General features: G+C 27.0%; 1 protein-coding gene across 13 annotated transcripts in view; it reads right to left on the minus strand.

The window, feature by feature from the left end:
* The window catches only part of LOC147810074 (serine/threonine-protein kinase mig-15-like), a 41449-nt gene that overhangs the window by 24549 nt on the left and 3427 nt on the right, over window positions 1-13473 (minus strand). For 6 of the 13 annotated variants that reach the window (XM_087165073.1, XM_087165078.1, XM_087165075.1 and 3 more), the window contains exons 2-6: window positions 13212-13416; window positions 10305-10483; window positions 8784-8995; window positions 7107-7170; window positions 3068-3302 (exon numbers count right to left, since the gene is read on the minus strand). In XM_087165073.1, the coding sequence (XP_087021199.1) occupies window positions 8950-8995; window positions 10305-10483; window positions 13212-13313 (327 nt within the window). In that variant the 5' untranslated portion in view covers window positions 13314-13416 and the 3' untranslated portion in view covers window positions 3068-3302; window positions 7107-7170; window positions 8784-8949. Of the gene's footprint in view, window positions 1-3067; window positions 3303-7106; window positions 7171-8783; window positions 8996-10264; window positions 10484-13211; window positions 13417-13473 lie in introns of those variants that run through there. The other 7 variants (XM_087165083.1, XM_087165082.1, XM_087165084.1 and 4 more) reach the window with 4 other exon arrangements.

Raw genomic sequence — 13473 nt, forward strand, 5'->3', positions numbered from 1 at the left:
TTAGTTCGATCTAATGAAGATAAACCAACGAGATATTATTAGACTTCATAAAAACTAACTTAAAATTAAATTGAATAATGAGAGGGGAGGAACACGAAAATTGTCACAAAAGAAAAAAGATTAGGAAGAAAAAAAAATACCATTTATGATTTCATTACAAAAAAAGCATAAAAAATACAGAATTATAAATTACAATTTCAAAATCCGCAATCTTTGAAATCATGAATGAAGTTATAGCTAAAAACTATAAATATATACATGAATTTTTCCTACAAAATAAATATCTTTATTAAAATTCATAGAAAAATAATTTCTTCTTGTCTGCAACAATTATATTCAAAATTTTAAAAATCCAATAAGCACCATATTTATACCAAAAATAGAATAGAAACTCAAAAAATATTATTTATTTGAGTTTATTTAAAATATTTTACTTCGATATTTATTTCAATTTGAGATAATTTACTTTGACGGTTATGATTACTTTATATTTTTATGCATAATCAAAATTGCTATTCGTTAAATTAAAATAGCAATAAAGAAATTATCTTTGAAAAATAACTTTAAAATAGTTTTTTAAACAAAAAAATGTACAAAATTTAAATTAACTACAAAAAAAGCAGGAAAGAAAACAGTAGATGTATATCCAAATTTATAATTGATATTTGAAAGTAAGTGGGAAATGTAAACAAAAAAATTTACAAAATTTAATTAACTACAAAAAAAGCAGGAAAGAAAACAGTAGATGTATACCCAAACTTATAATTGATATTTGAAAGTAAGTGGGAAATGTAGAAAACATTTTCTACCCTTATGAGAAAGTGTTGCATAAAACAATAAAACACATCCCACAGCCACCCCTTCTCCCAGAAAAAGGTCAAAGCTGAACTATCTATATTAGAGGTTTATACTTAAAGAGTTTTACAACAAATAGCTTTACAATTGTATAGATTAGGGTTGTAGTAGAAAAATGTGGCAAAATAAATTGCAACACTTAATGAAGTTTCCATTCTTATTCTACTTCAAAATCCACATTTCATTACTTTTTAGTCAAAGGATACATATTTACACCCCAAGTTGATTAAATTATTGAATAACTGAGTCAGCTCTTTAAATATAAGAACTAAAGCTTATTTTTAGCTAATTCGCAAAGTTCTCTATCAAGAATAACTTTTTGGTAATAAAACTAGTATTTGATCAGAAAATTATCAGTTTATTTAGGGGAAGTCATAAGATTACAGGGTGGTTCAAAACTATACGTCAAAAATGTGAAGGCAGCTAGAGGTGACCTAAATAAACTGATTTTGTATAGGAATGTACAATATATGCTCAAATGCAGTGTTAAAAGTGCTAGCATGTAATGCAGTATTACTCCCAAGTAATTGAAAAACAAGTTAGATAAAAGATTTATTAACAGTTCCTAATATTAACAGATTTATTAACAGTTCCTAATATTAACAGATTTATTAACAGTTCCTAATATTAACAGATTTATTAACAGTTCCTAATAGCTTGCAACCAGTCTACAATCAAATTATAGAATTACTTAATAGAGCGAGTATCAACAAGATTCAAAGAAGTGGCGCATGAATTGGTGTTTATTAGCAAAAACAGTCAGCACATTTTCAGTGGCAACCAGATCTTTAGATGCTTCAAGACTATTGATTGTACAGGTTACTTGTTTTATATTTGACCCCACATGAAGAAATACAAGCATGTCAAATGTGGAGAATGCGGTGGCCAGTTCAGGAACGTGAGAAGAAATACATAAAAAGCAAGCAGCAATGATATTTTTATCTGCATCAAAAATTAGGATTAGAGCGCATGAAGCATAAACTAAAAGCTAAATAATGTATTCATATTTAAAACATACCCGATTGCGAAACTATCCAAAAGGAGCGCAAGAAAAAGATCAACGGAAATATTATTATTCAATTAAGAAATCATCAAGGTGCTTAATGAAGTGGAAATAGATGCAGAAAATGTTTAACAGTGACTATAAGGCTTCTAAAATGTAAAACTATCATTTAATTTAAAGAAAAGAGCTTTGAAGTAAACTAAATAAAAGATTTAAAAAAAGTTAATTTTATGTAAAATAAAAATTTATTTATTCAAGTGTAAACTATCAGCAAAAATAAAATACAAAACTTTATGCATAAAATTTACATTTCCTTGAATCTCTTACAGATTGAAAATTGTCATCAAATCCGAGGAAATTAACTCCAATGAATTTTTCCTATGATTTATCTTGGTGATAAGAATTTGTGTGACACCTCAAAATTTTGGCACGTCTAAAAAGATACTTGTATAAGGAATGGGGCAAAATATTAGGTAAACTGCACCATGCACACATATAAAATTCAGTGACCTGCATACAACTCTGCATTAAATGCAAAGGTCTTCACTTTGAAAATTTGTTATTATATTACAGGCAATAAAGTTTTCAAACTCATTTGAAACTCTGGTACTGATATTTTTCTAAGCTTTAAAGTTGTAGAGCATGCGTGTCAGCTTATCTCTTATAACTCTGTAATTTTAAACTATGCACAAATTTCCAAAGAAACCATGGAGTGAGGGATATTTGTGTTGCAGTATGCCACTTATTGTAAGTTTTTAAGACTAATTTCGTATAATTTATAATAAATATTTTCCACGTTATTATGTACATCATGACAATCAGCCACAAAATGTCAAGATATGAACTAAAGTGATCTTCAAGAACACAGAAACAGATTCCTGTGGCTAAATATTCTATTAAAACTATTAGTCTAGTAAAAATAGCATGTATTCTAGTACTCTAACAAAAAGAATACAAACTTTACTCACTTAACTATTCTTTTACTCTAGTTACATCAGAAAAAGAATAAGGTAAACTACCAAGAAAACAAAGACAAAAAAAAAACAAAAACACAATTCAATGACATCTTGATAACCACATGCTTGAGAACTAAATTATAGCTATGAAGATCTATCACCAGATCATAGTTTAGAGACCCACAGAAAACTCAAACAATAGTTACAAAAAAATTCATTAAAACTCAGAAGGATATCAAAATAATTTACTCACATGAGCGGGTATATAAATATCATAGACAGCACCAGAATCCAAATCTACAGCATGAAAATCTTCAGTAGAACCGCACACTTATTTGAGACACCCTCTTCAATCGTCATATCTGTTAGAGCAGGCCGGTGAGCTAAGTCTGCAAAAGACTTGAAGGCCATAAATTTGTGATATGGTATTGGTGCTTCCATGCTTTCTTTCAAGGCGATCACAAGGAACTTTATTCTTTCAAATTCGACTGGAAAAAAATTATAAAAACAGTCACTCTTTGGTATAGTAGTGATATATTACTCATAAAGTTCTTAAAATTATAAAATAAAGAAATCAAATACTGGTAAGAACTGGACTCTTAATTAGAATTAATCATCATTACAATGCTGTGATAAGTAGTCTAAGGAAAAACCTACTAACAGGTTTATAAATAATATTTGTTATGCTTTGAAATGGTTTAAGATTAAGATTAATCGTTTAAGATTACACATATTAGAATTGATGTAAATATAAAATTCAAAATAAAGTTTTAAATATTAACATCACTATACAAAGAAATCATACTTCTGTTAAAAGAAGACACTTTTCAAGAATTTATAACTGTGTGAGTCATTAAAATAAATAGTCTAAATATAAACACTGCAAGCTGTTTTTTTTAAGCAAAAAACACAGTGGTACCTCGTTAATGTGAACATGCTTAACATAATTTTTTAACAGGGTGCTTAGCCAGATTTTTTAACAAAAAATAAGTACCTTTTATATACTTTTTAAGCATTCTAATTAGGATCTGTGCAGTAATAAAAATATTTTTTTTCTATTGTTTAAGGTTCTTACTTTATAAACATAATAAAATTCAAAAGAATCAAAATTAATTTAAAAAATTCAAAATCATCATAATAAAATTCACAAACAATAAAATTCAAGAAAATTTTTGAAAAAATTACGCAATCAAGATAAAGTAACTAGTTTCTGATAAATATTGCAGAGAAAAATTTGAAAATCGTGCCTTTTTTTGTAATTTAGAACGAGAATCGACAAGGCATAAGAAAAACCTCATTTTAAAATATAGAAAATTATGCACTTTTTACAAACCCGAAGTAAAAAAAAACCCACCTTTAAGGGTGTTTAAAAAACGCAAACAAAAAAATAAGCAACTTTAAGCACTTTTTAAAAATGCTACGCACCCTGTTTAACATGAACTAATTTTTTATTTCCTGCATAATTGAATACGTACATAATACTTTAAAGTACTTTTAACATGAAATATCTTTTAAGGCAGGGGTCGGCAACCTGTTTGTCCTTAAGGGCGCAATACTAAATTTTAAAATCACCGAGGGCGCATATTTTACAGATAATCAACAGGTATAAATAGGCATTAAAAAAAAACAGATTTTTATAACTTTATTTTGTTGGTGTCATGCATAATGATACATATAATTCAGTGTGAAACTTGGGTGTCCATATTTTCAGCTAATTTCTCATAATTGGGGATATATTTAGAGTTCCCGGTCCTTAAACAATTATCTAAATGTCAGTCATTAAGCTTTGTTCGGTATTTTGATTTCAAATATTTCATATTTGAGGACAAAGACTCGCAATTGTATGTTGTTGCACAATATGAATACATTTTTAGCGCACATTTCCTTAAAATAGGATACCTATTTTCATCGACTGAGTTCCAAAACATTTTATCATTACTATGCGCTTTTAAAATAATATCACTTTGCAAGTTTATTATTTCTAATTCTAGGTCTTCGATATTATGAAGCTCAAAATACAGTGAAACTATTTCAAGGACTTCATCTTCAGTAACATTGAATGGATTTATGGATAAAAATGTACTTTACCCTTGGATAAAAATGTACTTTAAATGAGAACAAAAAATTCAGTTCCCCTTGAACAGGTAAGAAAACTAATCATTCACAGTTCTACATCTATAAGAGTTTTTTAAATGCTTTGTTATCGAGTTATTAATTACAGCAATTAAATTAATGAGTTGTATGAATTAAATCTGTTGAGAGAGCATTGTTGTTAAGCATTACAGAAAACAAGCCTTTTGTACTCTGATGTGAAAAGAGTTTTCTTCTACCTCATGAGTGTGAAAGTAAAGAAGCATGCTTTCTTGAAAAACCCATATTGATCCTTTACTCATTATGAATAGTTATTTCTCCACCACTCTCATTCCAAGAAATTGATATTATTGAACTGCATTTCTAGAAATAAATATGTGTGGAGCTAAGATTTTTCTTAAATTTCACTAACGAATACTTTCATTTCATAACGAATACTTTCATTTTTTTTTTTGTAATGAAAAATGAAAGCTTGAATAATTTTTTTTGGATACAGTTGATAAGTTAGAAGACTTTTGGAAAGCGTGTGTCAATAAGAAACCAAAACAAGATATTACCAATTATCTTGTTAGTAATCCTCTCTAATTTGTGCAATGAATAAATTTTTCTCAAATAGTTACTTTTAACCCACTGATGGCTCTGCACAAAAAAAGTTGGCTTTGAACCTGCAGTCTTCTCCACATAGCAAAACGGGTTTCTCCATGTTAATAGATAGGGGAATAGTGCACAGGTGATAAACATTCTTCAAATTTTACCTATTTGCTAAACCGCCAGTAGCATTAGTAATCTTTTATTTGCTTCAACAGATTTAAAAAAAAAGATAGAGCACCTGAAGTAAGAACATTTTTTAATTAAATTCATCTGAACTAAAATATTTTTAGCTTCCTTTATAACTTTATTTTATTTTTCGAAGTAATTGGCTGTATTTATTATGAGATTTAAAAAAATTATTTAATATAAAGCGGAAATAAAAACTAAATATATATTATAGTACAATTATAATTATATGTTTCACACATAAATAAATATGAAATCAAATATATATTAACTTACATATTTATAATGGGGATATAACAAAAAGCTTTTTTTACTGCAAAAAACTAGTTTTACAGACGCTTTAATTATGACAAGGCAATTAGGAGAGTTTATACTAGACTTTAATCTTCATTTTTCTTGAAAATACAGTAATTGGAAAACTGAAATGTTAAGCATTAAAATTTTCTTTCAAAAATTACGATCAATTTTCAGTTTTTCTATTCTGCTTTTGTGTATAATCTTTGTTTTTTATATGCGTTTTTATAATAGCGCTACATTCTTTAAAACTTTTCTGATAGACATTACCTCTTTCAATGTTTTATGCATAATTTTTTTTGCAGAAAATATTATTTTTAACATTAAAGTTTTATTTTAAGAATTAAGAGGATATTCTTTTTTATTCACCTTTACAACTTTAGCTTTTTTTTTCAATAGCAGTTAGTTTTTTTTTAATCTTAAATATTTCTAATTATCTTAGTATCTAATTATCTTTACTACCTTAAACATTTCTATTAAAACTTTTTCTCCTTTACCCCATATCAATTATACAGCTAAATTTCGATTATTTTTCAATAATGACTAAACTTATTCCAATATAAAAAATATTTATTTATGTTTTTTAATTAAAAAAAAAGTGTTGCTATTCGGTCAATTTTCTTTGGCCAAATATTTGGCTATTTCACTATTCGACACATTTCTAATTCATAATAGAGATTTAAGACAAGAAAATGCAAATCAATAACAGATATAGATGTTAGAAAACATGTATTGTAAGATTTTCTTAAAAATAATTTCTGAACTGATAATGTGAACTAATTTCAGCATGAACAAATTTTCTGTCTCCCTTCGAGGTGACATTAAACAAGGTTTGACTGTATGTACATAAAATTTGAGAATAGAAGAAAATAGAGCTACAAGTATGCTACAAAGCATGGTAAATAACAGTTTTCTTCCTTCTTTTTTTAAAATTTGTGATAAGTTAATTTATACTGAGAAGCAGTGCATAGCTGAATAAAATTTTGATACAGTGTTAACTTTAATGTGTGCCAAATAAATATTTATCTAGCATTTCTTTTGAATTATAAGCATAAACACTACACATAAATTTATGGACATAAATACAAGATTTAGATAACATAACACTTATGCATTAAATTCTTATTTACCTATTTCAAAATGGATAGCACATTGAAGATCTCCTACATTTATCCAACCACTTCTTTTTTCAATCTAAAATATGATCATAGTTTTGTTAAGTAAATTGCTTTCATCAACTATAAAAAAAAAGAATGGGCAAAAAATTAACTTCTTAAAATATTAACTTAAATAAAAAAAAACTCATTTTAGTAATTTTTTTTTTTTTGGCTCTAATGCTTTTATAATGAACTTGGGCTTTTTATTAAGCATAACAATAACTTTTAAATAATTTACCACTAATATAGCAACCACTAGTAAAATTGGTCTAAAATACATTTTTTAAGACCTAAATAATCTAAAATACAAATTTAGATATAGGTGTAAAATAAAAAATTATAACTTGTTAACTTAGTGCTAACTCTATACTATAGACAAACAGCATGTAATGAGCATCTATGCAAAATTTCAATAAGATAAGGCAAAACAATATTTAAAATATCCCACTTACCAATTGAGAAAATAACGAAACAGGTTTTGAGCTGCAGTAACTGCACTTATATTTAAAAAAGAATGAAACGGGGAAAAGAAGTGTAAAAGAATGTAAATAAAAATTGCTGATGAGTTAAGAAAAGGTATTGAATACAGTTATCATTCAATATCAGTTTAAATCACTGACTCATTAACCTTTACTATTGAGAAAATAGCTGCAGCAAAATTTAAAAAAATAAACTAAAAAATAAATTAAATTCCTAAAATATTTAATGAGATAAACACATTTAAAAAATATTCATCATTTATTAAATCAAACAAAAAAGTGGTGATAAAATATCGAAAAAACGAGTAAAATAAAAACCAGTCTGTGCTCTTTTTTTATTTTATTTAGACACAATAAAAATAGTGGGTACATTTAATTAAATTTGTTAACTAGCTATATTCTCAAGATTTGAATGTCAAAGATAAATTTGACATCAATTCCAATTTAACTCTCAATGAAATAATAAAAGTTATAAAAAGTTTTACAAGCCTTAAAAGAGCTGAATCTTTAAAATGCTGCTTATAAAATAACAAAATCTTTAAAAAAAATTGAAGCTATTTTTTTAATAATATATGACATTTAAATTAAAACCATTAAAATTAAACAAAAATACAGAAATTAATTTAGCCACTGTAGTATTTGTAAAGTTTAATATTGAAACCTTTTTTTAAAATTTAAATGTAGAATACCAGTTAATAAAATTAGCCACTTAATACAATCAAACTTCCTAAGAACGAATAATGCTTTATTAAGTGACAGGCACTGTATATTATTAAAAGACAAGTCTTGCTGCAGCTCCCTATAAGAAAAAGGGTTTTTAAAACTTTTATAACTTCTTTTCTAACTAGGACAAAAAGAAAGTTTGGGAGAGATGAAAACGAATTTGTATTTTATATTGAAATCTGAAATTTAATGATTTATTCATAATAAGCTTAAAAGTATATTTGGTTACCGTTAATAATAAAAAATAAATGAAATCAAATAAAAATTAATTACATTGATTAAAATCAAAAGCTGAATCATAAAACATGCATTAAAAGCTATTTCAGTTTCCCTATAAGCTAATAAAAAATAATTCATTAATAACGAAAATATAATTGTAAGGAATATATAAAAAACAATCCTGAACTTGAATATGTGTTAAACTGATAATACACTAGCTAATACTCACTCCATCAGTTCTTAATATTTTGCGCCTCAGCCATGAGAGGTAATACACGCATACTCTACATTTTTCGCCAGACACTGTGACAAGAATATTTTGGCCATCTAGGACTTCCATTTGCCGAAATTTTCTCCTAGATATTAACTGATACACCTTACCTTGACCACTACAGTCAAGAAGCATGAGTCCATTCTCTGTACCAATCAGTAGATTTACTCCTAAGTAACAACAGTTTATATTAAAAAAACAATAAAATAAATTTTAGCTACAAAATTAAGTTCAAAAAGAAATTAATATAAAAAATGATAATTCCAAACAACAATCTGATAAAATATTGCTATCAGCAATGTAAAAATTCCACCTAATGCTTAAGTCACAGTTAGTAGCACAAACAAATAAATAAGTAAATTACACAATGCAATGAGTTTAAACCAGCTTTTAATCTATTTTAATAAATGTTAACCTGCTTTAATTCCAATTAATATCAGCAAATTACTAATTAATTTTTTTCTACAAAATAATTTATAATTTTATTATGCCATATTAAAAATTTAATGTCTTTGTTCATTACCCACGAGAAAACTTAGAAGGATACACAATAAAACAATTAAACATCGTGTTGCAATAATAATGAGTGATAATTTATTAATAAATTAATAACGTAAGGTTTACTGTTTACTTTTCACACTAAAAATAAACACCATCAAAGACTTTAAAATTATTAAAAAAAATATTTCACTATTGAATGCTTGACTTTCAAACAAATGGCATGTTTTTACAGTTTTTTATTTATTTATTTTGATTTCTTTTGCGAGCAGCAGAAACGATCATCGCCTGGTGAATTACCTTGAAAAAGCAAGATCCGCTGTTTAAAGTGAAATTATTTAGTTGTAAGTGAACTCATTTATTTAAGAAGGTTGAAATAACAATCATATTTTAAAATAAAACAATTTAATTTGATAACTATTGATGAAAATAATAATGAAATTATTATCGAAGTTAAACTCATAAAATCTATATGAAAAATATCAATGGATAAAAGCCTAGTTTTTAAAATATACAAAACAATGCCATCCAAAAATTTTTAAAACAATTATAGTATTTTTCTTTGTAAAAAAGCCAGCAGTTAAAATATGGGAGTACATACAAACGTATGTCAATATAAAGGGCCACAATTTATTCAGTCTTGTTCTAAATGTATCACCATTTTTTTTAAAAACTCACACCTTATTTTATCACTAATTTGGCACTAAAACTGAATCAGGTAATTTGGATATAAACTTTTGAAGTTTGAGAAAAAAGATTTTGTTTTCAAAAGGAAATGAACACATAATGAGGAGTGAAATAAGAACTAATAAGCACTTTATAGGAAACCTGTAACAGAATTTAGGTTTCAGGAATAATATTTACATAATTTACTTTGCTAAATAATTGTGTATGAAAAAAGAGACGGAGAAAATATTTTTAAAAAAGTGCTCGATTCTCACTCCATAAGGCAGCACATAGAATATCAGAGTTGAATCGTACTTTCTTATTTCTGGAGTGTCATCAGATGACCCGTGCAATGTTGGTGTAACATTGACACTAACATGGCTCTCTCTCCTTGGAGATGGAAAGGGACCAGTACCATCCCCAAACCCAAATGTGAGAAAAGAGTGCTGTTTGAGTTGTAGTTGAGGAGGGGCCTTTCCAACAGATTGCCTAAACTGTTACATAAAAGAATAAAGTTATTCAATTAGAAAAATAAAACTAAGAGGTAAACAGACAATAAAGCAATATAAAAAGCAAGCATCAAGAAACTATAAATATTAATTCATGCTGTATTATTTAAAATTAGCACAACAAACAAAGCCAATACTTATTTTTAAAAAAGTGGTGATTTTATTTTAACATTTAGTGCAATTGCAATAACATATAAATTTTTTTTTAACACTTCCTTCCTGATATATCTGCAATGAAAATTAAGATACTTTTATTATACTGATTTCTTTAGAATATTTAAAGCGAAAGTCAAATTTATACATAAGTAATATTACTTTTCATTTCAGTCAAAATAAAAACTAAATATTTTCAGCAAAAGTTATGTAATGAATGTATATGTAGTTACATATGTTATAGTGAATGCTAAAAACTTGGGAATTTCTCTTTCCAATAACATAACTAATTACTATTAAAAAAGATAACCATACACAAAAATTTTAATGAGACTTAAAACTAGAATATTATATTATGTTGTTCCATTTAAAATATGTTATTTATAAATTCGAAAAATAAGCAAAAAAAATTATCATAATTCCTACTTAAAAAGCATAACTCTCTCAAATAGAAACACATAAAATTTAAGCGAATATTTTATTAAAAAAAAAATCACATATTAATAGCACATGTGGGTATATTTTCTGATAATTAACTTTAAAAATTATTAATGTTTCAGTCACCAGAATATCTTACTTAAAATATATATTGAATGAACCAGTTATACAAGTCACAATAGGAAAAAACGAATTTCTTAATTCTAACTAATATTTTGCAGGGGTGACATTAAAGAAATGGGGAAACAGAAGGAAAAAAAAACATTATGCTTTAAAAACAAATAAGAATATTTTAAGTGCAATAAATGTATCAAGTAACAAATCAACTAGATGTTTCCAGGGGTCTGTCCAGACATTTTGTGAAAGGTCCGTTTTTGTAAAATTGTGAAAAAATTAATCGTAATTTGTGAATAAAAAATAAATGTTAAGTCACATTCTTTCAACGAGGGTCCTGCTTTTGTGAATTTGCGCAAATAGGGTCCTGTTATTGCAAAAATCCTTTACAATGAGTTTTTAAATTGTAAATGGATACAAGATTATGCTCAACACTGTAAAATAATAATAAAAACAAATTAAATTTTCAAGAATGCAACACACAAATATTTGGTATTTAGTCTATACTTAGTTCCTTTGCATTTGTTTTTCTCCCCCCCCCCCACTTCCTGGGAAAGGTTCATTCGATTAGCAAAACAATAATGAAGATAAACAAATCTGTGAAGGGTCCACTTTTAAGTTAAAATATTTTGTTAAGGGTTTGTTAATGGACCCAAATTTCTTCTAAATAGACCTAAATTTTTGAAACCAATGCCATACAGCAGGGGTGGCGAATCTTTATGCACCAACGTGCCATTTTTTCAAAAATTTTTTAATTAGGTCATAGACGTGCCGTCAAGCAATTTTGACTTCTTGATTATTGGAAAAATAATAATACTAAATAATATCAACTCAAAACTCTTTATTTACTATGAAAAAAAAAAAACATTTTGCAATGTCTCAGTTATACGGGTAATTCGACCTAAAGTAACATTAGTGTGACTTCTGTTGTTGCAGATTAGAAAACAAATGACTTATATTAGGTTGTAAGATGTTAGTTTAAGCAGGACTGTTAATTTTTTTACTAGTTATTTACTGTTAACTTGTTTTTTACAGTTATTGTTTTTTTGGCATTAAATTGTTAATTCTTTTTGTCAATTGTTTATTTTATTTTGTTTGTTTCTGTGAATTTTAATTTAATTGTTAATATTCTTCATAGTGAACTTTGTGATCGGTGGCGTGCCCAGAATATTGTGTCGCGTGCCATAAATGGCACGCGTGCCATTGGTTCGCCACCCCTGCCATACAGTATGCTTATTCACAGCACTACCCCTTGACACTTGACATATTCGGAGTTTTCATGCAGCTAGTGATAAGCAGTGTATGGTGTACCTGCTTTTATAACAACTAATATTCCTACTCTGAACCGACTGGATTTTTGTCCACTTTACACACTAATTTACTTTTCACTCAATGGCAAAGCAAAGACAGCAAGAACTTCATTAGTTACCATATATTTATTATATTAAATATTAACTCATGCATGCATTTTAAAGTTTAAAATACACACACACTTAAATATAGTAATATAGTTAACAATTATGTTTAAATTGAGATTATAGTTCAAAATTAACTCCTACTTAAATTTAAAAAATCTGTGTTAAAGTATAAATTTTAGTCAGTAATTTTATAAAAAGAGTTTTCAGAAGAACTTTTTTTTATTATACTATGGTCAATACTTAAAGTTTATTTATATACACTGGTTATTTTAGATAATAGTGCATAATAATGGTGAAAATTTTGTTTTATATAATTTGAATTCTTAACTGTAACAAAAGAGGAATTTCTCAATACACTTTTTCTCATAAGTTTGGCTATTTAAAATATCAATATTAATGTTATACCAATACATAAAAGCAATTCTTAAGGTTTTTGATAGCTTTCACTGTGATGGTTTCACACACAGTTATCTTAAAAAAGCTCAAAGTGTAAAAAAAAAAAAAAAAAAAAAAAAAAAAAACTCGTTTACAATAATTAAGTCTTACTACAATTTTAGTAACACAACAGTTAAAAAAATCATAAGTAATACCTCATCTGATATTGTTGAGTCTTGAAGCCTATGCTGTGGTGAAGACTGATGATCAGATGTGTTCGAAGCATACTGCTGCAAGAGGTCAGGTACAACACCCATAGAACGTGCTAGCGGTCATCCCTATATTACCAGGAGAGCTTTGAGTCCAGGACCTCGATCGCAGCCACCGCTTGATGAACTCCGATCCGTTCGCTCCCTATCACTGCAAATAACAAAAGAGCTTTAGTTTTCAGAACTAAACACAATTAAAAAGGAGAGA

The sequence above is a fragment of the Parasteatoda tepidariorum genome, chromosome 5, assembly GCF_982258835.1.
Source record: "Parasteatoda tepidariorum strain Cologne lab strain chromosome 5, Ptep-v5.0, whole genome shotgun sequence".
NCBI classification, from domain to species: domain Eukaryota; kingdom Metazoa; phylum Arthropoda; class Arachnida; order Araneae; family Theridiidae; genus Parasteatoda; species Parasteatoda tepidariorum.